The sequence below is a fragment of the Drosophila takahashii genome, chromosome X (genome assembly GCF_030179915.1).
Source record: "Drosophila takahashii strain IR98-3 E-12201 chromosome X, DtakHiC1v2, whole genome shotgun sequence".
In the NCBI taxonomy this organism is placed as follows: domain Eukaryota; kingdom Metazoa; phylum Arthropoda; class Insecta; order Diptera; family Drosophilidae; genus Drosophila; species Drosophila takahashii.
Genome location: NC_091683.1, coordinates 13,774,313 through 13,797,548, shown reverse-complemented (window position 1 = coordinate 13,797,548; position 23,236 = coordinate 13,774,313). Strand labels below are relative to the sequence as shown.

The window sequence follows — 23,236 nt, the reverse complement described above, 5'->3', positions numbered from 1 at the left end:
AGAAAAAAATTCCAATTTTTGTCAAAAACTGAAATCGCGAATTTCCAAAAAAAAACCAAACCCGTTTTTTCGCTAAAACGTTGGAGTTTTTTCGCTATAACAAAGCAAATACTGATTCAAAGTATGGATTGTCATACCTTTCTGAACTCGTTATTAAATTTCCTAACGATTGGCATTTAAACCTTGACAATTTATTCATTTTTAATTTTTCGCAAAAAATCATGGGGTACCCCCTTATAAAAAAATTAAAAATTGGCGAAAATTTTATTTTTCCAAAATTACACGGAAAGTTTTATGGATTTATAGCAAATTTTGTTATCTGTTCAAAACAGTATGAATTTTTGGTGTAGGACCATTTTTGGCCAAGTTACAGCAAAAAAACCAAAAGAAAAAATTCCAATTTTTGTCAAAAACTGAAATCGCGAATTTCCAAAAAAAAACCAAACCCGTTTTTTCGCTAAAACGTTGCAGTTTTTTCGCTATAACAAAGCAAATACTGATTCAAAGTATGGATTGTCATACCTTTCTGAACTCGTTATTAAATTTCCTAACGATTGGCATTTAAACCTTGACAATTTATTCATTTTTAATTTTTCGCAAAAAATCATGGGGTACCCCCTTATAAAAAAATTAAAAATTGGCGAAAATTTTATTTTTCCAAAATTACACGGAAAGTTTTATGGATTTATAGCAAATTTTGTTATCTGTTCAAAACAGTATGAATTTTTGGTGTAGGACCATTTTTGGCCAAGTTACAGCAGAAAAACCAAAAGAAAAAATTCCAATTTTTGTCAAAAACTGAAATCGCGAATTTCCAAAAAAAAACCAAACCCGTTTTTTCGCTAAAACGTTGCTGTTTTTTCGCTATAACAAAGCAAATACTGATTCAAAGTATGGATTGTCATACCTTTCTGAACTCGTTATTAAATTTCCTAACGATTGGCATTTAAACCTTGACAATTTATTCATTTTTAATTTTTCGCAAAAAATCATGGGGTACCCCCTTATAAAAAAATTAAAAATTGGCAAAAATTTTATTTTTCCAAAATTACACGGAAAGTTTTATGGATTTATAGCAAATTTTGTTATCTGTTCAAAACAGTATGAATTTTTGGTGTAGGACCATTTTTGGCCAAGTTACAGCAAAAAAACCAAAAGAAAAATTCCAATTTTTGTCAAAAACTGAAATCGCGAATTTCCAAAAAAAAACCAAACCCGTTTTTTCGCTAAAACGTTGCAGTTTTTTCGCTATAACAAAGCAAATACTGATTCAAAGTATGGATTGTCATACCTTTCTGAACTCGTTATTAAATTTCCTAACGATTGGCATTTAAACCTTGACAATTTATTCATTTTTAATTTTTCGCAAAAAATCATGGGGTACCCCCTTATAAAAAAATTAAAAATTGGCAAAAATTTTATTTTTCCAAAATTACACGGAAAGTTTTATGGATTTATAGCAAATTTTGTTATCTGTTCAAAACAGTATGAATTTTTGGTGTAGGACCATTTTTGGCCAAGTTACAGCAAAAAAACCAAAAGAAAAATTCCAATTTTTGTCAAAAACTGAAATTGCGAATTTCCAAAAAAAAACCAAACCCGTTTTTTCGCTAAAACGTTGCAGTTTTTTCGCTATAACAAAGCAAATACTGATTCAAAGTATGGATTGTCACAAACCCGTTTTTTCGCTAAAACGTTGCAGTTTTTTCGCTATAACAAAGCAAATACTGATTCAAAGTATGGATTGTCATACCTTTCTGAACTCGTTATTAAATTTCCTAACGATTGGCATTTAAACCTTGACAATTTATTCATTTTTAATTTTTCGCAAAAAATCATGGGGTACCCCCTTATAAAAAAATTAAAAATTGGCGAAAATTTTATTTTTCCAAAATTACACGGAAAGTTTTATGGATTTATAGCAAATTTTGTTATCTGTTCAAAACAGTATGAATTTTTGGTGTAGGACCATTTTTGGCCAAGTTACAGCAAAAAACCAAAAGAAAAAATTCCAATTTTTGTCAAAAACTGAAATCGCGAATTTCCAAAAAAAAACCAAACCCGTTTTTTCGCTAAAACGTTGCAGTTTTTTCGCTATAACAAAGCAAATACTGATTCAAAGTATGGATTGTCATACCTTTCTGAACTCGTTATTAAATTTCCTAACGATTGGCATTTAAACCTTGACAATTTATTCATTTTTAATTTTTCGCAAAAAATCATGGGGTACCCCCTTATAAAAAAATTAAAAATTGGCGAAAATTTTATTTTTCCAAAATTACACGGAAAGTTTTATGGATTTATAGCAAATTTTGTTATCTGTTCAAAACAGTATGAATTTTTGGTGTAGGACCATTTTTGGCCAAGTTACAGCAAAAAAACCAAAAGAAAAAATTCCAATTTTTGTCAAAAACTGAAATCGCGAATTTCCAAAAAAAAACCAAACCCGTTTTTTCGCTAAAACGTTGCTGTTTTTTCGCTATAACAAAGCAAATACTGATTCAAAGTATGGATTGTCATACCTTTCTGAACTCGTTATTAAATTTCCTAACGATTGGCATTTAAACCTTGACAATTTATTCATTTTTAATTTTTCGCAAAAAATCATGGGGTACCCCCTTATAAAAAAATTAAAAATTGGCGAAAATTTTATTTTTCCAAAATTACACGGAAAGTTTTATGGATTTATAGCAAATTTTGTTATCTGTTCAAAACAGTATGAATTTTTGGTGTAGGACCATTTTTGGCCAAGTTACAGCAAAAAACCAAAAGAAAAAATTCCAATTTTTGTCAAAAACTGAAATCGCGAATTTCCAAAAAAAAACCAAACCCGTTTTTTCGCTAAAACGTTGCAGTTTTTTCGCTATAACAAAGCAAATACTGATTCAAAGTATGGATTGTCATACCTTTCTGAACTCGTTATTAAATTTCCTAACGATTGGCATTTAAACCTTGACAATTTATTCATTTTTAATTTTTCGCAAAAAATCATGGGGTACCCCCTTATAAAAAAATTAAAAATTGGCAAAAATTTTATTTTTCCAAAATTACACGGAAAGTTTTATGGATTTATAGCAAATTTTGTTATCTGTTCAAAACAGTATGAATTTTTGGTGTAGGACCATTTTTGGCCAAGTTACAGCAAAAAAACCAAAAGAAAAATTCCAATTTTTGTCAAAAACTGAAATTGCGAATTTCCAAAAAAAAACCAAACCCGTTTTTTCGCTAAAACGTTGCAGTTTTTTCGCTATAACAAAGCAAATACTGATTCAAAGTATGGATTGTCATACCTTTCTGAACTCGTTATTAAATTTCCTAACGATTGGCATTTAAACCTTGACAATTTATTCATTTTTAATTTTTCGCAAAAAATCATGGGGTACCCCCTTATAAAAAAATTAAAAATTGGCAAAAATTTTATTTTTCCAAAATTACACGGAAAGTTTTATGGATTTATAGCAAATTTTGTTATCTGTTCAAAACAGTATGAATTTTTGGTGTAGGACCATTTTTGGCCAAGTTACAGCAAAAAAACCAAAAGAAAAAATTCCAATTTTTGTCAAAAACTGAAATCGCGAATTTCCAAAAAAAAACCAAACCCGTTTTTTCGCTAAAACGTTGCAGTTTTTTCGCTATAACAAAGCAAATACTGATTCAAAGTATGGATTGTCATACCTTTCTGAACTCGTTATTAAATTTCCTAACGATTGGCATTTAAACCTTGACAATTTATTCATTTTTAATTTTTCGCAAAAAATCATGGGGTACCCCCTTATAAAAAAATTAAAAATTGGCGAAAATTTTATTTTTCAAAAAATTACACGGAAAGTTTTATGGATTTATAGCAAATTTTGTTATCTGTTCAAAACAGTATGAATTTTTGGTGTAGGACCATTTTTGGCCAAGTTACAGCAAAAAACCAAAAGAAAAAATTCCAATTTTTGTCAAAAACTGAAATCGTGAATTTCCAAAAAAAAACCAAACCCGTTTTTTCGCTAAAAAACTAAAATCCCGAATTTTGTACCCCCTAAAAGCGAAACGCTTCCTTCTACCTGTTACGTGCTTTTGCACGAATACAATATACCCTTTTACTCCATGAGTAATGGGTATAACTACTTATTTCAATTCATTTAATAACAAGTTCATCGAATCCGTGTTGATAAATTTATTTAATTTAAAAACATTACAAATTTAGTTAAATGCTGGTTGTACAGTATAAACATAGAAATTTATGTTTGTAGTTAACTAGCCTATAGCCTATATTCGATTTCAACGTTTCCTATAAACTAAAGCATTCCTTATTTCGCGGTTCAACAAGTGTAAACGATTTGTAGAGTTTTAAAAATAGAAAGCCTAACAATGGCACAAAAAAAGAAACGAAACTGGTGGGCTGTGTACTGGGGTATTTCGTATTTCCACCTTTGCTAGATGATTGTCCTGCTGTGATTTAGCGAGAGTTGTCCATTGGCCACGCGACTTTGAAGGCGCTAAAGGGATATAGGATTAATAAAATAATATAAATAAATGGAAAGGCAGGGAATTTCTTGCCTTATTAAAGACATCCCGCATCAGGCGATTGCAGCGACGCCTTCGCTCCTCCTTTTCGCGATTCTGAGCGGCCAACACTTCCGGCAAACTTTGACAACGTTTGGTGGTCATGGCCTTCATTTCCCTGGTGGTAAATACCCTTAAACGAGCTGTCAGAGAATAAATAGGGTTACTTTCTTTACTACAAGTTTGCTTATTATAGCAACTTACAAGTGGCAGGCGGCGGCAGCTGCTGCAGTCGCCTGTCCAGCGTCTCCAAACTGGTATTCTCGCCCAGCAGATTGTCCATCTCGCGGCGCCGCACATTCCGGATCATCTGCATCTGATTGAGGATGGCCTTGCGTTGCTTGGACTTGGCACAGAACTCGGGACGGGCCAGCTGCAGTTGATCCTGCAGGGAGCGCGTCTGGGGCAGCACCTCACTGCCGCCCGACGCGGTGAACTGGATGACGTAGGCGATGGCCTGGGGACGCACTTGCAGCGTCTGTCGCTGCATGCACTCCGGTTGCCGCCTCGCCTCCTTGGGCAACCTCCGCACCCGCTGGCAGGCCACATCGTCGTACTGATGCGTGGTGGTCGTGGTGGTCGTCTCACACGTATTCACCATGCCCATGGGTATGGATATGTCCGAACTGATGCACATCATCGAGGACGAGGAACTGGTGGTGGTGGTGGTTCTGCTGGTTCCTCCTCCCGCTGCCGCTGCTCCTTCGTTTGGCGATGTCCCTGCGACCACCATGGCTGCCTGCACGTAGCTAGAGGCTCCCTGGGAGTTGACCACTTGATAGTAGATGGCTGCCCCCTCGTTATCCGCACAGCTGTAGCCGGCACTGCCGCTCAAATGGGGCGTGGCATAGGCACTGCCCGCCGCCTGGGCGTACTGCATCTGCATGTATTGCTGCTGCTCCTGAAAAGGAAAGAGAGGGCATGAGTAAGAGGAAAAAGGATTGTGTCCTTTGTTTCTAACTCACCGAGCTGTGCTGCCGTTTCTGTTGCTGCTGCTGCTGGTGGAGCTGCTGCTGCTGGAGCAACAGCAACTGCTGCTGCTGCTGCTGGTTTTGGTAATGCTCGCGGAACTGCCGCTGCCTTTGCTGGACAAAGGAACAGACGCTCTCGCTGCGGCCACCGCCGCTGGTGGAGCTACGCGATTGGAGCACTGGCGTGGCCATCTTCTTGCGGCTCTGCGGCTTCTGCTGGTCGAGATGGGGCGGTGGTGGTGGCAGCTCCTTTGTTCCCACTGATTCTACTCTTACGGGGGGCTGCGGAGTTCTTCTCTCGGAATCCGGCATCTGCACCGAAGGCACCGCCGACAGCAGCTTATCGCTGGAGCACTGCGATCCCTTGTCCGTCTCGATCTGCACCGAACTGCGCGGCAAAGCGGCTTGAGTGGTGGTATCGCCCAGAAGTTTCTGCAGCGCCTGCAGCCGTCGAATCTCCGTGTCGATCCAGTTGAGCTGGTTCCGCCGCTCCGATTCGGCGCCTCCCTTCAGCCGCTGCTCGTACTCTATTTCGCTCTGGGTCATGGGATTCAGCCACTCCTGCAGATCGCCATCGGCATCCGTGGAGGCGGCATCGTTGGCCTTTTGGGTGATCACCTCGTGCGAGGCGCTCGTTGAGCCGCTGTTCGAGAAGCTGGTGGGCAGTGGCGAGGGTATAGATGCGGTGATTGCCAGCTTTCGAGGAGCGGGAACGGGCAGAGTGACGGGCTCCCCAATTTCCGACGTATTCGTGGCCATATCCTGCCGCTGCACAGGAAGTGGGTCTGCAAAAAGGGTCAAGAGTGAGTAAAAATTACGGTAGCTTGATGGATTTGCTCACCCTTCGGCTGTTCCCTCGTGTTGCTGGACTGATTGCTCCGCAGGGAGCGCAAACTGCTGCCGGATTCGGCCAAGTCCAGGCAGGAAATGCGCCTGGCTATGTCCCGCACAAGCTTCTTCTTCTGTCCCTGGCTGAGGCTGCGGGTTTTCACCAGGGAGCACAGCAAATCGATGCCCAGATCCAGTTCTCCCCGGGGCCCCGAACCCGATCCCATTGCCACCGAGGATGTGGAGGATGTGGGTTCAGCGGGTTCAGCTGCTTTCTGCGGCTGCTGATTCTCCTTGTTCTCGTGCCGCCGACTGCCCAGGATCCTCTCGAACTGGGCCGCCGTGTACTGGCGCTCCTGCTCGCGCTCCTTTTCCCGCTGCTCAGCTTTCCTCTGCTCCTTGGCCAGCTGCTTTGGTTCTCTATCATGCTCCTTCCTCTTTGGCTCCCTCTTTGACTCATTTTCCCTCTGCTGCTGCTCCATGTTGATGTGGTAATCGAAGCTACTGGCCGCCGAACTGCCATACAGCGAGGTGGCCTGGGATTCTCGCCTGGAACTGGCGCGGGAATGCTCCACTCTGGAGCTCATTTGTGATCCTATTCTCGAGCTGTTCTGCGAGTTGAGCCGCGAGTCGTCTCTTCTGTAGCTGCCCAGCGACTCCCTTTGCGAGCCAACCACCGATGCTCGGCGGGAACTGACCTGAGGATCCTGTACCCGTGAGCTGAGTCTTGGTTCCTCTTTCCTGGAGCTGCCGAGCGAGTCTACCTTCGTGGAAATGCCTTGGCTAACCTCTTTCGAGGAACTGCCCCTCGCAGACTCCTTCCTTGAATCTTTTGGGAGAGAACTAGCCGAGGAATCCTCCTTCCTGGACCTGCTGTGGTTAATCTCTTCGGAATCCTCCCTCCTGGAGCTCAGGGAACTCCCTAGGGAACCCATTCTAGAGCTCGAGGGCTTCCCGCGATCGCTGCGATTGACAAACGTACTCGAAGCCAGTGGTGGCGCCGGTTTATCCGGCATGGGCGACGGCTCCTCCGCCTCCTGGCGCTGCAGCCTATCCAAATCCGTCTCGGATCGCTGCTGGATGGGCTGACGCCAGCCGCACTCCTCCAGCACGGAGCGCTCCAGGGTGCTGATGTTGCTGGTGGACACCGCCCGCTTGTAGTAGCCCACATCGGCCGCCGGATCCCATTCCAGGCGCTTGTGCGACTTGAGAGCCGACTCGGGTGTCTGGGTTTTCTTCGTCTGCATCTCTTTAGGCGGCTTGGTGGGCGTGCGCAGATCCTCCACGGATTGGGACATGGTCTGAGTGGCGGCCACGGGACGACGACTGGGACTGCTGGACATTAGAATGGGTATAATGGTGTACTCATCGGTTTTCTCCCGGCTTCCTGGGGTTTTTGCTGTGCTCGGCTGGGCGGGATTGGGTTTACTCGTAGCCGGTGAAACTGGCAGCTGCAGGAGCTGCTCCTCCGCCGCTGGACACTCCCTGCGACGCCCTAGGACGCTGGCCAGGGGGCAACTGTGGGTGCTCCCGCTGGCGCCACTGCTCGCCGTCGAGGAGAAGGCCATGAATCGCTCCAGTTCCCGATCCTCGGCCAATTCCGTGATATATTCCCTCGCCTGCGGCGGAACGCGAGAGGATTTCGCCGGCCTGCGATGCCGGGAGCTGGACATCTCGACTCTACTGCACCTCCACTGGCGGTTCCCAAGGATTAGCCAGTTTATCACCTGGTTTTATGGCAGTTTTCGAAGCTGTGTTTTCTTGTAAAGCGCAATTGTTTATGTTTTCTGTATTCAATCAGACCTCCCGCCAAATGGTATCAAGCAACTAATTTTCCACTACAAAATGCACTTTCCTCCTTCAATCTAATGGCGCACTTTCCTATAGAAATCCTCCATTATTTTAAAGAATATTCAGTGTTTTTGAAAAATTAAATTATCGGACAGCAGATGCAATTGGTACGCGGTCTATCGTTAATCGATAGCAGGTAGTCTGTACATTTGGGGATGACAGCTTGTGCGATAGTTGGGCGGTTCAATTACCAAGCTCTGTAAAAGTATATAAATATAAATGTGCGTTCTTTACTCATTCAATATTCTTTACGTTTAAAAAAATAAAAGGTGAATTTTCAATTTAGTTATTTATATATGTAAAATAAATCGCACATGTGAAATAAAAATAAATGAAACTAAATAAATGAACTTAATAGTTAAGAAATGCATTTAACATAATATTAACATAGCCCCTTTTAACAGCAACTATCGATGACACGGCGTGCCATCCCTTGCTGAACCGGTTCGCTGCCAGTGTTGGCTAACGGCGCAATCGGTTCCAGCTGCCTGAAGGATTTTCAAAATGGCATTCTGTGTCGTCTTCGGTTGTTTATAATTGCTGTTCGCTGCGTGTTAATTCGATTTAGTCCCGTGTAAAGGAGCTAACTAAACTAATAAGATAAACAAAGTGACGCAGGAGCATGTTGGAAACGAAGAGCATAGCCGCCTTGGCTTTCACCGAGACGCCGCGCAAGCGCAAAAGGGAGACGCTAAAGGGGAATGCCGCCCCGCCCCCGGGGGCACAACAACAACCCCTGGAAAAGGACGCACAGGATGCAGCTGTCGCGGCAGCGGAATCCTGCTTCACAAATGCCGCATTTAGTTCCACTCCCAAGAAACTGATGATTGGTCGCCGTCGCTTGGAGAAGTCCAAGGAGAACAGCCACCCGAATCGGAATCCGAATCCAAATCCGAATCCCTTTCCCGGCCTGGAGGTCAAGTCCATTGCCGATCTGGCCCAGGAGCAGCTGCCGACGAATCCCTTCGAGGTCCTGCGCCAGCCGCCCAAGAAGAAGAAGCGCGACCATCTGGCCTGCTTCGAGAATCCTGGCCTGAACTTGGAGCTGCCCGAGAAGCAGTTCAATCCCTACGAGGTGAGTTTTTAAGTGGTTAGTTAGTCGCGATCGAGGTGGGTGTACTTTTCACCTTAGTTGGGGTACAGTTAAGTTATTTATAACTTTTTAAATAATACCTTGTATATAATATAGTTTATTATTAATGCATAAAATAGCAACTTAAATGGAATTTGACTGTATATTTTCCTTATTAAACATCAATTTGTTTGTATACTATTTTTTTTATAACATTTAAAACATAATTTTGTAATCATAATAATTAAATATCATTTTGATTGCAATTTGTCTGTTTATTTTCCTTACTAAACATCATTTTGTTTGTATACTATTTATTTTATTACATTTAAAAAATAATTTTTATAAAAAATTTATAAATTATAATTTATATCTATTATAAATGTTTTAATTTAAAGTGAAACAGAAAGCTAATAATTTATGTTTATTAATACTTTTTTTTTTAAATTGAAACCACAATGTATTTGTAAAGATGAAAAATATTTCTGTTTCGAATTTGAAAAGGCTAATTTAAATATATTACTAAATATTTTATAGAACTCATTTTAACAAATTAAATTTATTTATTTTTGTATCACATCAAATGAGTATTTTAAGAAATTTTAGAAATTAAATTTATTTATTTTGGTATTATATCAAATGAGTATTTTTAAGAAACTGTAGAAATTCACTTAGAAAAACTTGATGTAAAATACCTCCTCCACTTCGAAATGCACTAAACTCCTCTATTCGTTTTCCAGGTGATCCGCCTGGCAGCGGCGCCGGCCAAGGGCTTCGTTAATCCCGGCCTGAATTTGCGGGGCAGCGATGCACCCGCCTCGCTGAATCCCTTCGAGATCCACCGGCCCAGCGAGGCCTCGGAGGCGGCCTGCAATCCCACGGGCGTGGCCAATCCGGCGCTGGCCGAGAGGGATGCGGAGGAGGAGGAGGAGCCGCTGCCCACCAGCCTGAAGATCGGCCTGCCGTTCACCCCCACTCTGGGCTGCCGCATCGATTTCCACGGCATGTCGCTGGCCCAGTTGACGCCCAGCAAGCTGCTCGCCGAGAAGCTGGTCTTCTCACCTGTTCCGGCGCCCAAGAGATCGCTGGGCGCCATCAGCGAGGAGTCCTCCTCGATGGACATTGGCAAGGAGCTGGATCGTTATCAGCTGGAGCTGGAGAACAGCATCAACGAGGCCAAGTTGCGCAAGAATGGCGTTCTGGAGGTGGAACAGCTGCCCAAGAGCACCAAGGTCTCGCTGGTCATGGAGACGGATTCGCAGGAGCTGCTAGTGCAGGAGGTGGACCAGCTGGAGAGGCGACTGGTTTGCACCCGCAGACGCACTCTCACCGAGATCACCGAGGCGCAGGAGGAGCAGGAGCAGGAGGAGGAGGAGAAGGATGCGGAGGCAGAGAAGCTAATGGAGAGGGAGAAGCACTTGGAGCGGGAGAAACTGCAAGAGAAGCTGCACGAGCAGCTGAGGGAGAAGCTGCAGGAGAGGGTCAAGCTGCTGGAGAGGGAGAAGCTGCAGGAGGAGGAGGAGGAGCTCCTGGAGCAGCGGAACCTCGATGTGGCCTACGCCTCCGAGGATTCCGAGGACGAGGAGGAGCCCGACGACCTGGACTTCAAGGCTCCCGCGCGCTTCGTTCGAGCCTACAGACCTGCAGCGGCGGCCAGCAAGGAGTCCCTGCATTCCATCGCCTCCAGCAAGTCCTCCAAATCGGCCGAGGTGAAGCCCAGTGGTGGGATGAAGGGCATGATCAGGAAGTCCATTCGCCGGCTGATGCAGCCCACTCATCATCATACATCTCCTGAGAAATCCGAGAAATCCGAGGACAAGGAGGCACCTCATCATCACCATCACAACATCCTCACTAGCATTCGGCACAGCCTGCGACGGAGGCCCCAGAAGATCCCGGCCGAAGATGCGGAGCCACTGCCCGCCGACATCTCGATCATCGACACCAGCGAGCGGACCATGAAGCTCCGCTCGAGTGTCGCCCAAACGGAGTACATGACCATCGAGCAGCTGACCAACGAGAAGAAGCACTCGCTGAGGAACAGCATCCGGCGGTCCACGCGGGACGTGCTGCGTCATGTGTTCCACAAGAGCCACGATGCCTACGCCACCGCCAAGTGAGGAGGTGGTGGTGGGTCCAGGGATCCAAGGATCGGATTGGGTCGATTTTGGGGGATTTTTTGAAATTAATTTTAAACATTTTAGGGGCACGAACATCATACAACATCTATAGAGCTCTGAAGTTCTGTTAAAACCTTGACAAAAATTAATATGTTAATTTAAACTATTTCAAACCCAATATTTTTTTGTTTCCCTTCAAAATCGACCCACTCCATCGGGCTTTTAACTTCTTTGAAAACGATTTTTTAAGCACCTAGTTAAGTTTTTTAAATGCACCCAAAGATTGTCACACAAAACCAGCAAACCGAAAGGAAACCTATGTATTTTCATCTGAAAACCATATTCATCTTATCAATTTTTAAAGATGGAGAGTTTTTCAACTAGTTTTAATGCACTTTTTTTTGAACGTTCAAGGGAACTCCCTAAAAAAATTTATTCACACAATGTTTAGAATTTTAAGTACTTGATGTTTGCACGTTTATTCATATATGTATGTTTGTCTATATCTTTTTTATATGCTTTTTATAATATATAACATTTGTTTTTTACATGAACCTGTTGTGATTTTCTACTAATATGAAGGGAACAATGTCGAAAAAAGGGGTAATTCCATTTCCAGGATAAACTTCTGTAAATTACCTTAGTCTATTCTTGGACCGATGGTTCTGTGGGCTAATCATACAACTAATTTCTGTGTACATCATGTGTTTTTTAACAGTAAAGGAAAATAGTTGCGAGTAATTTATACTTATTTTTTGACTTCAAAACTGTTTTTCTAGGTGAAGTTTAGTTTTCTAATTAGCTTTATTTATTTTCCTTCCTTATATTTAGCTTAACTATTTCATAATAGGCTTTTCTGGACTGAGAAAATAAGTAATTTTAAGTTAATTTTATATTTTTTTGGGTCATATTCTCTTGAGCGGACAACTCCTCTAAAATAAGTAATTTAAAGTTCATTCTATATTTTTTTTATTTTCAATAACATACTTTTTATCTTTGGGTGATATTCTCTTGAACGAAAAACCCCTCTGACGGACAACTTTTAAAACCTCTTTATCTTCTTCTTTATCATATTCTCTTGAACGGACAACTCCTCTAAAATAAGTAATTTAAAGTTCATTTTATATTTTTGTATTTTCAATAACATACTTTTTATCTTTGGTTCATATTCTCTTGAACGGACAACATCTCTGACGGACAACTATTAATACCTCTTTATCTTGTTCCTTATCATATTCTCTTGAACGGACAAGTCCTCTAACGGACAAGCGGAATGGTCACTTTTAGGAAGGCTTATGGATAAATCTACTTGTAGACTGTTTGCAGGAGGGGTCGCCTTCGCTGGTCGATCGGCTTGTAGGCGTGCTGATAGACACTGGCCAGTCGCCAGTGCTCCGGATAGCCGCCCTGTCCGGCTCCGCCGGCCTGGCTCTGGAACGGCGGCACCAGGGTCTCGATGTCGTAGTTCTTCTTGGCATACGGCTGGCGGGGGCGTGGCACCACCAGGACCCTTCCGCCTCCGCCTCCTCCTCCGCAGCCCGGCTCAATGCCCACGAAATCCCCGGAGGCATTGTGCTTGGGCACGCCGGCTCGAAAGGCCGCCTTGCTGGTCAGGCAATGACCATGACCATGACCATGACCATGTCCTCCTCCGAAGGACGGCGGACAGCAGCGCGGTGCCGGGGCCACCTTGTGGCAGAGTCGACGAGCCGGTCGGCGCAGCAGGACATCCCGCTTGCAGGGCGGCCCTCCCGTTGGCCGGCAGTCCATCGGCTGGCAGGCATCCTGTCCAGAATCCGGGCCCAAGTACTTCTCCCTCAGCGCCTGATAGGCCTTGTCGCCCAGCAGGGGCGACGATTGATACTGCTTGGCCAGACGATCGGGCATTCCGCGCCCGGGTAGCTCCGCCAGATTGCCGAAGCTCACGCCGCCATTTGGTCCTCCCGGGCCAGATCCTCGCCTGCAGTGCGAGGCACTCGAGTCCCGGGAGACGCTGCGTGCCCGCTGCCTCGAAGGCGGTGAATAATCGCAGGCACACGGATCCTCGCGATCCAAGCGAGCACCGCCGAAATCCGTCCTCTTCCGCAGGATATCCTTGTCAAAGAAATCCGCCTCGCCCAGCGTGCTGGTGAAGACCCCAGCGGAGCGTCCCAGATCCGAGGATTGCTCCTCGCGCGGCGTTTTCACGCAGGTGAAGACCGCCGGTCCGGCGGAGTCATTGGAGCCATCTATGTGCCTGGCCAGCCGCGGCTCGTCGGCGGGATTGGCGGGCTTGAAGTCCCAGCAAATGGCCAGATCCATGGGACCCATTTTCTTGGCCGGCGCCGAGCCGACGCCCCGAAAGGGATCGCCGTGGCCCAGGGCGCGCGGCACAATGCCACCGCCCGTCTTCGGGCGGAACACCTTCATCTTGGTGCAGTGCGTCGGCCCCGCATTGTGGGTCTTCACGCCCACGCCCGTGGCAATGGGATCGATGTCCAGGGCCAGGCCGGCATGTCCGCCGGAGATCTGAGCCCGGCGAAAGGCCAAGTCCGCGACGCAGTCGGGCAGCGGCTGGTGGTCCAGGTTGTCCTGGTGCATCCGCTTGGCCAGCTCGAAGTTGGCATAGGCCGGCACCACCGGCGAGGGGCACCGCTCGTTCGGCTTCTCGGTGATCGAGTGCAGCGGCATCTTCCTGATCAAATCCGGCTCAGAGTCGAGGTTCCGCACACCACCCACACCCACCGTCGGCAGGGAGATGAGATCCTTGCCGGGCTCCAAGACCGCAAAACTGAGCTCGCTGCCCCGCTCCAAGTGATCCGAGTAGCGATGCTGGGCCGCTGCCAAGGCGGGAAACTGACGACCAGCCGCTGAACTTAGCTGCTCCCTGTACTTAATGGGCTGCGTGTCCCGGGTGTCCAAGGTGAGGCCACTCAGATCGGGCAGATTGCCCTCGGTCTTCTGGTCGAGGAGCAGCTGGTGCGAGGGCAACCGGAACTGCACCTCCGTCAGATCGCCCGGCGTGTAGCTCAGTTCCGGGAGGGCTGTTTGCGACATGGTTGGGGGGTTCGGGGTCAGGTTCACTTGTTACATTAGCGGATCGAATGGAGATGGAGATGGGATGAGATGAGTTGAGATGCAGATGAGAATGATGCCATGAGTTTTGTATCATACAAAGGGGTTAACTAACCGGAGGTTAGTCAAGTGGAAAGCTTTTTCGTTAGTATTTAGATGATGAAGAAAGTGCGGTGGTAATACTTAGAGAATTTTATTTCCTTCCGATTTGCCAAAATATAACAGACACCAAAGTGTTACGAATGGCCCTTCGATATCTTCTCTTTCTCCTTGCCCTTTTCCTTGACCTTCTCTTTGTCCTTTCCCTTGTCCTTGCCCTTATCCTTCGGCTTATCCTTCGGTTTGCCGGGAGTGGAGGTTGCCGCTGGTTTCTCCGGTTGCGGATACGGTTTGTGGCGACCCTCGTAGGATGCCGTGGATTCGTTGGCATGCATCGCCGGTCGACTCCTCGCAAAAGCGGTGACTGTGCGTTTGCGACGCCTCTTTTCGGTGGCCACACAGGCCACCTTGCATACCTTCGGTGGCATCAACACCGTCTTTTCGCTCTGGGAAAGAGTGCAGGTGCAGGTGCAGGTGAAAGTGTGAGTAAAAGTGAAAGTAAAAGTGCAGGGTGAATATTGGTTGGTTAAATATACCCAGAAAAGGGTTAACTGTCGGTTATTTATTTTTTTAAAAACTATTAATGATGAATTATTTTAATGATATTTTCTTAAAACGTTTATATAAGTAACCACTTTATAAAATATATTGTTAATAAAAAAAAAAAAATATTTAATAAAAAATTATAGAAGTTTTTAAGGACTGTTTTAGCTTGATTTTTAGATTCTGTGGAGGCTATTTTCTGGGTGCACTTAATAAGATAGTGTATAAGCTCTATAGGTGACCCCTATTCCAATTCCCATCCCGACTCACCACCACTTGGCACTTGGCCCGCTTGCAGCGCTCGCTCCGCTCGTGCAGCTCCTTGATCTGCTGGAGGCCCTCGCACTTCGTCTGGCACCTCTGTCGCATCCAGTGGGGATCCCCCGCCTGGCCCAAGGTCATCCGCTGGTCGCAGGCCAGTGCCCGGCGGTTCTCCCGCTGGCAGCTGCAGAGGTCACGCGGATAGCCGGCGAACTTGTGCCGCCCACTCAAGCAGGCATCGTAGTGGGCGCAAAAGCAGCGCGTTATCCGCCGGGGAAGTTCGTAGGTCCCGCGATATTGGCCAAAGGAGTTGCCCTCCCTGGGGATTGGGTTCGGGCATTATTAATATATTGAGAAGATTTAATGAGATTTTGAATCCCACTAACTAACTTTTAACTGGCGGTTAAATAAGAAAGTTCTATTCAGAAGATAATAACATTATTAACAATTAGTTAAGGTTTCTAATCTAACCTTATAACCACTACTTATATCTCACGGTTAAAAATACAAAGTTATATTTAAGTTAAGATTTTCAATCCAATCATCTAACCACTACCTGTATCTCAAAGTTCTTTTTGGGCGGTATTAACTCACAATTAGCTATGATTTTGAATATAATTTTTAACAACTACTTTTAACTGACGGTTAAAAATACAAAGTTATATTTAAGTTATGATTTCGTATCTAATCATCTAACCTCTAATTATATCTTATGGTTAAAAACTAAACTAACTAATATTAACTCACAATCAGTTAAGATTTCGAATCTACTTTTAACTGACGGTTAAAAATGAGATTTCACACATTCCCCTCATATATATTTTACCATAATTGGCAAGTATCGACTATATATTTTTTGATTGGCTAATATTAGTTACTTACTTTTTAACTCCAGGCAGCAGGTGTCCGTTGTTGGCGGCCACGACCTTGGCGTTTTTCTTGAGTCCTCGTGGGCGGGGCGGCGAGAAGCGCGGGTACTCCCAATTGTTGAGGCGCTTCGACTCGAATCGGCCCTCGAACTGCAATAAACAGAGGGGAAAAGGATGAGGAAACCAGGATACAGATACAGATGAAGGGGAGCCAGGGTTAAGGGGATTAGCCGGGAGTCGATAGACACCTGTTAGAAATAGAGGTCTTCTCGAGTAATTCCCTTATTTATGGTCCCCGGGCAAACAAACCAATTGATAAAAAAAAAAGCCCACCCCGAATCGAAAACCGGAACCAGGGACCAGAATTGAGGAACCAACCCCGATCCAAGAAGGGGGTGGGGCCAATTACACGGCGTAATCTCCACGCCGGAACATGTGTAGAAGGGCGTTTGTCTAATGCCACTTAATGCCTTGTTTGTGTTTGCCTTTCGAAAGTTTAGGGCTAAAAAACGAGACTCTGATCTTTAAGCCTGGGTCATTTATCAGGGGGATTACTTGGAAAAACAGGTATAGGAATATGGAATATAGAATATAAAAATATGGCAAACTCAAAACCCAGCAATATGTCTGCAATTCATGAAAATTATTTGTCATCATTAAAAGAATATTACACAATTGAAAAATATTTAACAATAAAGAGTTTGTTTTTTAGAAAACATATGTATGTTAGTTAAATAATATGTATAACAAAAAAAAAACACACATTTTCATAAGGAAATAAATAATTTAAGATAAAATAAAGATAATGGGTAAGATATCAATAAGCGTAAAACTTAAGCAATTAACCGAAATTGGCTAAAGAGGACCGAGGTTCAATCCCCACTCGAATTCTAAAAATTATGTAAAATAATCTATTTATAGGATGCAATATTTGGGATATATACTGAAGGCTAAATAATATGTAATACTTATATGGAATTTTAATTATTTTTTAGAAAGTGAAGAAGCTAAACCAAGTGAAGAATTCAAACTGAGATGAGATGGGATGTCTTCCCACGCGGACGGATTTCAATTAAGGAATGCAAATGGGCAACCGCTGGTAACTCGATACTGGGGAACACTGGGTTGTCAGCACTTGATTGAGGCCTTGATCGATGGGTGGAGTGGGTGGCGGAGTGGGTGGTGCAGTGGGTGTTCCGATGGGTGCCACAATGGGTGATTTGGGGGAGTGATGGAGTGGGTGACAAGGGGCACACGTTCGCAGCGCGTGCCTGATGGTTGGGTCACCCGCAATTCCACAATCGAGATGTTGCCACTGTAATTAAATTTGCACGGCAATTACACAATACATCCGGTTTCAGTTTCCCCTCTCTCTCTTTCGAACACTCGAACAAATTCCAGCGTGAAAAATACAAATTGATTTTAAACTCAATTAGCAACAAAGGAGCTGGCGTTTAGCGGACACCCGATTACAACACTTGGCCCAGATGGATGGGATTGTGATTAAGATTGCCATAGGATCGAATAAAATAGAAATAGAATAGATAGGATAGTTTGCACCCCTTGTGAGTGTGTAGAGGTCACCCCTCTGGAAGGCGAAGCGATGATTTTTATGGCAACCCTCTGGGGTGCAATTTATCACATGGTGTCCTTGCATTCGCATCCGCATCCGCATCCTCTGGATTAGACAGTCAAAAAGCTAGTTGGAAAACACGTGCAAGGATGGATGGGTTGGTGTGGGTTGTGTTCGGGTTGTTTTATAAGGTACTCTTGTATCGTATCTCCCGTCGCACTTGTAGATCAGGACTTACGGGTGGTAAGAGTCCTCCTGCCTCACTTATTTCCTTTTTTTCCTTTGTCCTGGTCGAGGCGACAAACACTTAAGCTAATTTCACGCTCTGCCACCGAATGTCCTTTGGTCCAAAGTCCCGTATCCTGTGGTTCTCCTGCTCCTGCGGCTCATCCAATCAATTTCCCAAACAGCTGTCGTCTCGGCCAATTGGAAAACCATTAGGTTTTTCAATTCCAATCTCGAGAATAGAATATTTTCCTCAAAATCCGATTCGAAATTCCTTCACCTCCTCAGTTAACCGATTCCGTTGCGATTGTGTGTGTATATGGGAAATAACTCTGGACTCCGAAATCGAGTTGCGTGGCAATCGAAGGGGGCCAAAAGGGCACAGGGCCTGGTCCAAAGTTACCGTTACCAAGTAAATAAACTTTAACTGTCGCTATTTGCAAATGTGCAAACAGGGCGAACAAAAAAGGGGAGTAAAGGTAACGGTAACGGTTACGGGATGCGTACGTCACTCAAAAACAAAGGCCCCAAAACAGGCGACATATTTTCAAAAGTTATGCAATTTTAATGCCTTAATGCCAAAAAAAATAAAAACATTTTTTATATTAATTTTTACAAACTATGTTTCCCCTTTTTAACAACGAAAATAAGTTTAAATTTAACAGGTGGAAGAGAAAACAACCTTTAAAATATCTTCTTTTTGCCAAAAAACCCAAATCCAGATTTTCCACTAAAACGAATCAGTATTTTGGTCGAAAGAAAGAAAATAATAGTCCAAATGTGGATTGTCGCACCTTTCTGAACTCTTTATTAAATTTCCAATCGATTGGCATTTAAACCTTGACATTTTAATTTTTGGCCATTTTTCGTGAAAAATCATGATGTACCCCCTTATAAAAAAATCAAAAATTGGCGAAAATTTTATTTTTTCAGGATCACCCGGAAAGAGTCATGGATTTATTTATTGTTTAGTTATATGTTCAAAACAGTATGTATTTTTGTTGTAGGACCATTTTTGACCAAGTTACAGTAAAAAAAATCCTGAATTATCAAAGAAAAAAAACAAACCCTTTTTTCGCTGAAACAATAGAAATATTTATCTAAATTTTTTTTTCCATTTTGTCCCGATTTTTGAATTTTTATACAACTTAAAATTAAATTAGTTTAAAACAACAACCTAACCCCTTTTGTCGCCTGGCTGTTGTTTTTGTTTATGGACGTCTGTACAGTGTACACCCACACCGACGGAAATAGCACTCAGACAGAGACAAACGGCAGACTGTCGGAATGCAGGCTTCGTTTTAACGGGATGGAAAGGGATGGCAAGGAATCGAAGTGGTTGCCATTGCCACGTTGTTGTTATTATTGTTATTATCGTTGCGAAAATGAATGCATCCATGGATTTGTATATATATGTACGGATATACCGTTACCCGTACCAACCAAATTAGGCCGTTATTTATAGATATAGAATACAGCCTCCCAATAAACCGAAATACAGGGTGTTTTTGTTTTAAGCTCACCTGCTGGGCGCTAAAATGAAAGGCCATCCTTAAAATTTAGCTTCAGAATTTGTAAATTAAATTAAAAACAAAATGTACACATTTTTTGTCATTAAAATACAGATTGAACATGAAAAGCGAGGCACAGCCCACTCTGTTTGTCAAAAAGGGCGGAGCTTTTCTCGAAGGACACGCCCGCTTTTGTGGGGATAAGTAGGTTGGGGGTGGTGGGGGTGGTTAGCATCTGGCTTTTCCGAGCAAAACGTCCAAACAAATGGAAAACTCAGCCACAGCAGCTGAGGTCCAAAAGTCAGGGGGAAATTTTGAGTGGAGAAGGTTGATAAAAGCGAAAAAACACTTAAATTAACCCATGAATAAGATTTTTATTCTTTTTACTATGCAATATTTATATTTATTGTTTGACTGGCTAAACAACACACACAGTTTAGTTAGATTATAAACAAATATCACGACTTAAGGGCTAGACAAAAAAAGGTATTAGTCCTACATTAAGTATTTTTACTGGTTATATTGTTATATTTGTATCATATATTTTCAAGTATTTATATATTTATATTACATTAATTCTCTCGAATTTTTTATTAGCTTTGGGTTAGTTTCTGCTAAGTTTTGCATTGGATAATTTTGTATTACATTTTTACTTAATTTAATGGGTTTTTTCAAAATTATTAAGCAGCTAAATAAATGTACAAAATTAACTTATAAACTATATTGCCATATTCCGCGTTTTTCTTTACAGGAAGTGGACACTTTATTTATAAAATTATAATAAGCATTTTAACCTTTGGTTAAACGTTGTTATAATAAGTTATCATGTCTTAGGAACATGTATATCTATACAAAAAAATGTAGATACAAAATGAAACAAAAATGTGTACTGGACAACCCAGTTTCTCAACAGTTTACCATCCAGTGGTTACAAGTGTAGGTTAAATAGCCGGTCAGTTAGTAGTTTTAGTTTCAAGTGCAGGTTACCACTTCACTTAACATCCCGATTTTTGTGCCGAAACTAATACCTCTCCTCTACTGACATCCAGTTTACCAACCTGCGGTTAACCTCTGGTTAAAAATAATATTACACCCTGATCGGTGGGCCAAGGGCGTCATCTGATATAAGATGACCTCCTCTCCCGACCTCCGATCTCGGGTGCACCGCCCCCCCACCTCCTACGGGGGGGCGAAGAAGTTGGCCTCGTTGAAGAGGCAGCTGGTGGCGAAGCTGGAGGCGCCGGCGCTGTCTCAGGGCGTCTCCAGCACGTGATTCAGATAGGCAATGTAGCAGATGGCCAGCTTGAGGATCTCGATCTTGGAGAGCTTCTTGTCCGGCGGCAAAGTGGGCAGCAGCTTGCGCAGCTCGGCGAAAGATACGTTGAAGGCCTCCACGCGGATCCTCTCCCTCGTCGCATGGGCTGTCCTATATTTAAGGGTTGCCCTCCTCCTGCGACGTCGCTCCTCCCGCGAAAGGCCCACCAGTTCCGAGGGATCCAGGTGGGCGATGGGCGTCGTCCGGCGGCGGGGTGCCGGCGTGGGCGGCGGCGGAGGAGCCGGTTGGGCAGCCGTCTCACAGGCCATCCGCGCCTGGAACCGCTTGTCGACATCCAGGGTCGTGCTGGCCGCATAGTCCTCGCTGACCAGATGCGGATTGTTCGGGCCCACCATCTCGTCCTCGTCGGGCAGGTAGTAGCGACTCAGCGCAATGCTCTGCGGCGGCCCAGCCGCCATGTGGGTCATATCATAGACCATTTTCTGGCTTTTCCCTTGGCTTTTCCTTTGCCTGCTCCTGATAGCTGGAAAAGAAACAAAAATCACCGGTTAGATCAACAGAATTGAAGTACTGAAAAGTTTTCGAAATGGTGACCCAAAACTGCACTTTTAAAGCCTATAAGTTCGCTAAAGAAAATCCAATTTTAAAGTATACAAGTTTTGGAGGCCTTTCTCCAAGCATCTATATAAACAATTTTGTTTTTCTTCAGGTTTACAAAAAAAAGGTGACCCAAAAGTGCACTTTAAGAGCCTATAACATCGCTAAACAAAATCTGATTTTTAAGCTTTATAGCTTTAAGTGTTTTGGTGACCCTTCTCCAAACAAATACATTAACATTTTTATTTTTACTTCAGGTTTAAAAAAAAAAAAACGATTAAATAACCAAAAGGCTACCATTTTTAAAGTGGAAAATCTCTTAATATTTTTGTAATTCTCCCAATCAAATCTTAGTGTAAATCAAAATGATATAAAGCAACCTTAAATAATTGTTACTTTTTAATAAATCTTAACCCCTTAAGCTGCAGAACCCCAAATCAAATAGTTCGCCACTTGCATTATTTATGGTTCATTTGTGGACATTTGTGATGAGGGGTGTGCATGCTCGTGTGCGTCGTCCTCCTCGCAGGACACACCCCTTTCGTCCTATTCTGTTTGCGTTTGCTATTATTTTCATTTATTTTTATTGTACTCATTGTGCTTATTGTTTATTCGCAGCATATTTTCACACCTACACAAATAGCTGAACAATCGGCACGTTTACTTGCCCCCGGGAGTTGGCAAACCTCAGAAATCGTAACCCCTCAACTTGGGAACCCTTTTGTGTTCCTGCGGTTTACTTATGATTTTATATATGTACGTAAGTGTATGGATTTAATGGGATTTTCTGAAAAGTCGCACAAATTGCATCAAGTCAAAGACGTGAGCATTGCTCTCTTGGGTTTTGTTTTCGGAAAAGGGAAGGAGTCGGTGTCGCCGAATCGATGGAAATCCGATCTAGTTTGAACAACTTTCACTGGTGTCACATAAAATCCCCAGGGATTCTAAAACTGCAGTACTTAATGTCGAAAAGGGCACAATAAAAATACAAATTCTTCCTATTTATTCTTCTAACGATATATGAATTTTTTGGATATGAAATTAAATCTATAATAATTTATTTAACCAAAATATATTTAAATTATAAACTTTAAGTTTTAATTTTTTAAAAGTTTGCTACTGCTTTTCGTAGCTATTTTTAAAGGTATTTGGTTTTTAAAATCACTTTAAAAATAAGTTTAATTTCATTTTTTAACAGTTGTTTGCCGCTTTTATAGCACTTTAAAAGCTCATCACAATTTTTAGTATACAAAAAAACTTGATACATTTGAACCATTTAAAAACAATTTTTTTTTTAATTTTTTATCCGTTTGTCGTAGATTTTCCTAAAAGCACACCTAACAATTTTTAATTAAGGAAAAACACTTTAAAACTTAAACTTACAGCAGTCACAGGTGCAGAGTATGTATAGATCCCAAAGTTTGCTCGAAGATATCCTTGTTATTCACTGTTGTTGGCTGTTCGCCTGAAGGATACGCTTATCGAACTGACTTCCGGTCAGGAAGCTGCAGCTTCCTTTATAGCACAAAACGAAAACATCCCCCATTTTGTGGAAAGTCCGCCAATGCCAAATAAACCACCCTGGTTGACAAGCGCCAATTGTAGTTGACAAAATGGCGGTGATTTCTCTAAGAGACCGCCCCTTTTTCAACCCCTGGATGCTGTTTACTTTTTTGAATATCAATCTTAAGTCTTGTTTTTATAAGGAAATTCGAAAGTATAACTAAATTGCATTCAATATTATATATTAGTAATTATTTTGTCTCTTTATTTGTATTTTTTACTATATCTTACACTTTTGCCGCCATTTGATTCAAACATTACGGTTAACA

At 43.1% G+C, this 23,236-nt stretch overlaps 5 protein-coding genes across 7 annotated transcripts; 1 reads left to right on the top strand and 4 right to left on the bottom strand.

The window, feature by feature from the left end:
* Nucleotides 1-4,150: 4,150 nt before the first annotated feature.
* Alms1a (Alstrom syndrome 1a) lies at nucleotides 4,151-8,323 on the bottom strand. The gene is made up of 5 exons (XM_070218820.1): nucleotides 6,367-8,323; nucleotides 5,520-6,310; nucleotides 4,759-5,455; nucleotides 4,549-4,697; nucleotides 4,151-4,487 (listed from the first exon to the last, which is right to left on the bottom strand). The coding sequence occupies exons 1-5, from the start codon at nucleotides 8,024-8,026 to the stop codon at nucleotides 4,425-4,427; spliced, it is 3,360 nt and encodes a 1,119-aa protein (XP_070074921.1). The 5' UTR covers nucleotides 8,027-8,323; the 3' UTR covers nucleotides 4,151-4,424.
* Nucleotides 8,324-8,676: 353 nt separating this feature from the next.
* Nucleotides 8,677-11,879, top strand: pon (partner of numb). Its single transcript, XM_070218788.1, has 2 exons — nucleotides 8,677-9,279; nucleotides 10,017-11,879. Exons 1-2 carry the CDS (start codon nucleotides 8,827-8,829, stop codon nucleotides 11,394-11,396), a joined length of 1,833 nt encoding a protein of 610 aa, XP_070074889.1. The 5' UTR covers nucleotides 8,677-8,826; the 3' UTR covers nucleotides 11,397-11,879.
* A 100-nt stretch (nucleotides 11,880-11,979) lies between these two features.
* Nucleotides 11,980-14,459, bottom strand: LOC108054802 (uncharacterized). 3 transcript variants are annotated; one of them, XR_011419696.1, is made up of 2 exons: nucleotides 12,384-14,443; nucleotides 11,980-12,328 (listed from the first exon to the last, which is right to left on the bottom strand). XR_011419696.1 is itself a non-coding variant. In XM_017137876.3 (1 exon), the coding sequence occupies exon 1, from the start codon at nucleotides 14,430-14,432 to the stop codon at nucleotides 12,702-12,704; it is 1,731 nt and encodes a 576-aa protein (XP_016993365.2). In that variant the 5' UTR covers nucleotides 14,433-14,459; the 3' UTR covers nucleotides 11,980-12,701. The 3 variants fall into 3 exon arrangements, 1 of the variants encoding a protein (XP_016993365.2); XR_011419697.1 differs by having other exon boundaries at nucleotides 11,980-12,491; nucleotides 12,546-14,443; XM_017137876.3 differs by having other exon boundaries at nucleotides 11,980-14,459.
* A 227-nt stretch (nucleotides 14,460-14,686) lies between these two features.
* Nucleotides 14,687-19,687, bottom strand: LOC108054801 (protein Flattop homolog). Its single transcript, XM_017137875.3, has 4 exons — nucleotides 19,544-19,687; nucleotides 16,236-16,372; nucleotides 15,363-15,672; nucleotides 14,687-14,995 (listed from the first exon to the last, which is right to left on the bottom strand). Exons 1-4 carry the CDS (start codon nucleotides 19,568-19,570, stop codon nucleotides 14,687-14,689), a joined length of 783 nt encoding a protein of 260 aa, XP_016993364.2. The 5' UTR covers nucleotides 19,571-19,687.
* A 988-nt stretch (nucleotides 19,688-20,675) lies between these two features.
* Nucleotides 20,676-22,885, bottom strand: HLH4C (Helix loop helix protein 4C). Its single transcript, XM_017137874.3, has 2 exons — nucleotides 22,788-22,885; nucleotides 20,676-21,330 (listed from the first exon to the last, which is right to left on the bottom strand). Exon 2 carries the CDS (start codon nucleotides 21,284-21,286, stop codon nucleotides 20,783-20,785), a length of 504 nt encoding a protein of 167 aa, XP_016993363.1. The 5' UTR covers nucleotides 21,287-21,330; nucleotides 22,788-22,885; the 3' UTR covers nucleotides 20,676-20,782.
* Nucleotides 22,886-23,236: the final 351 nt, after the last annotated feature.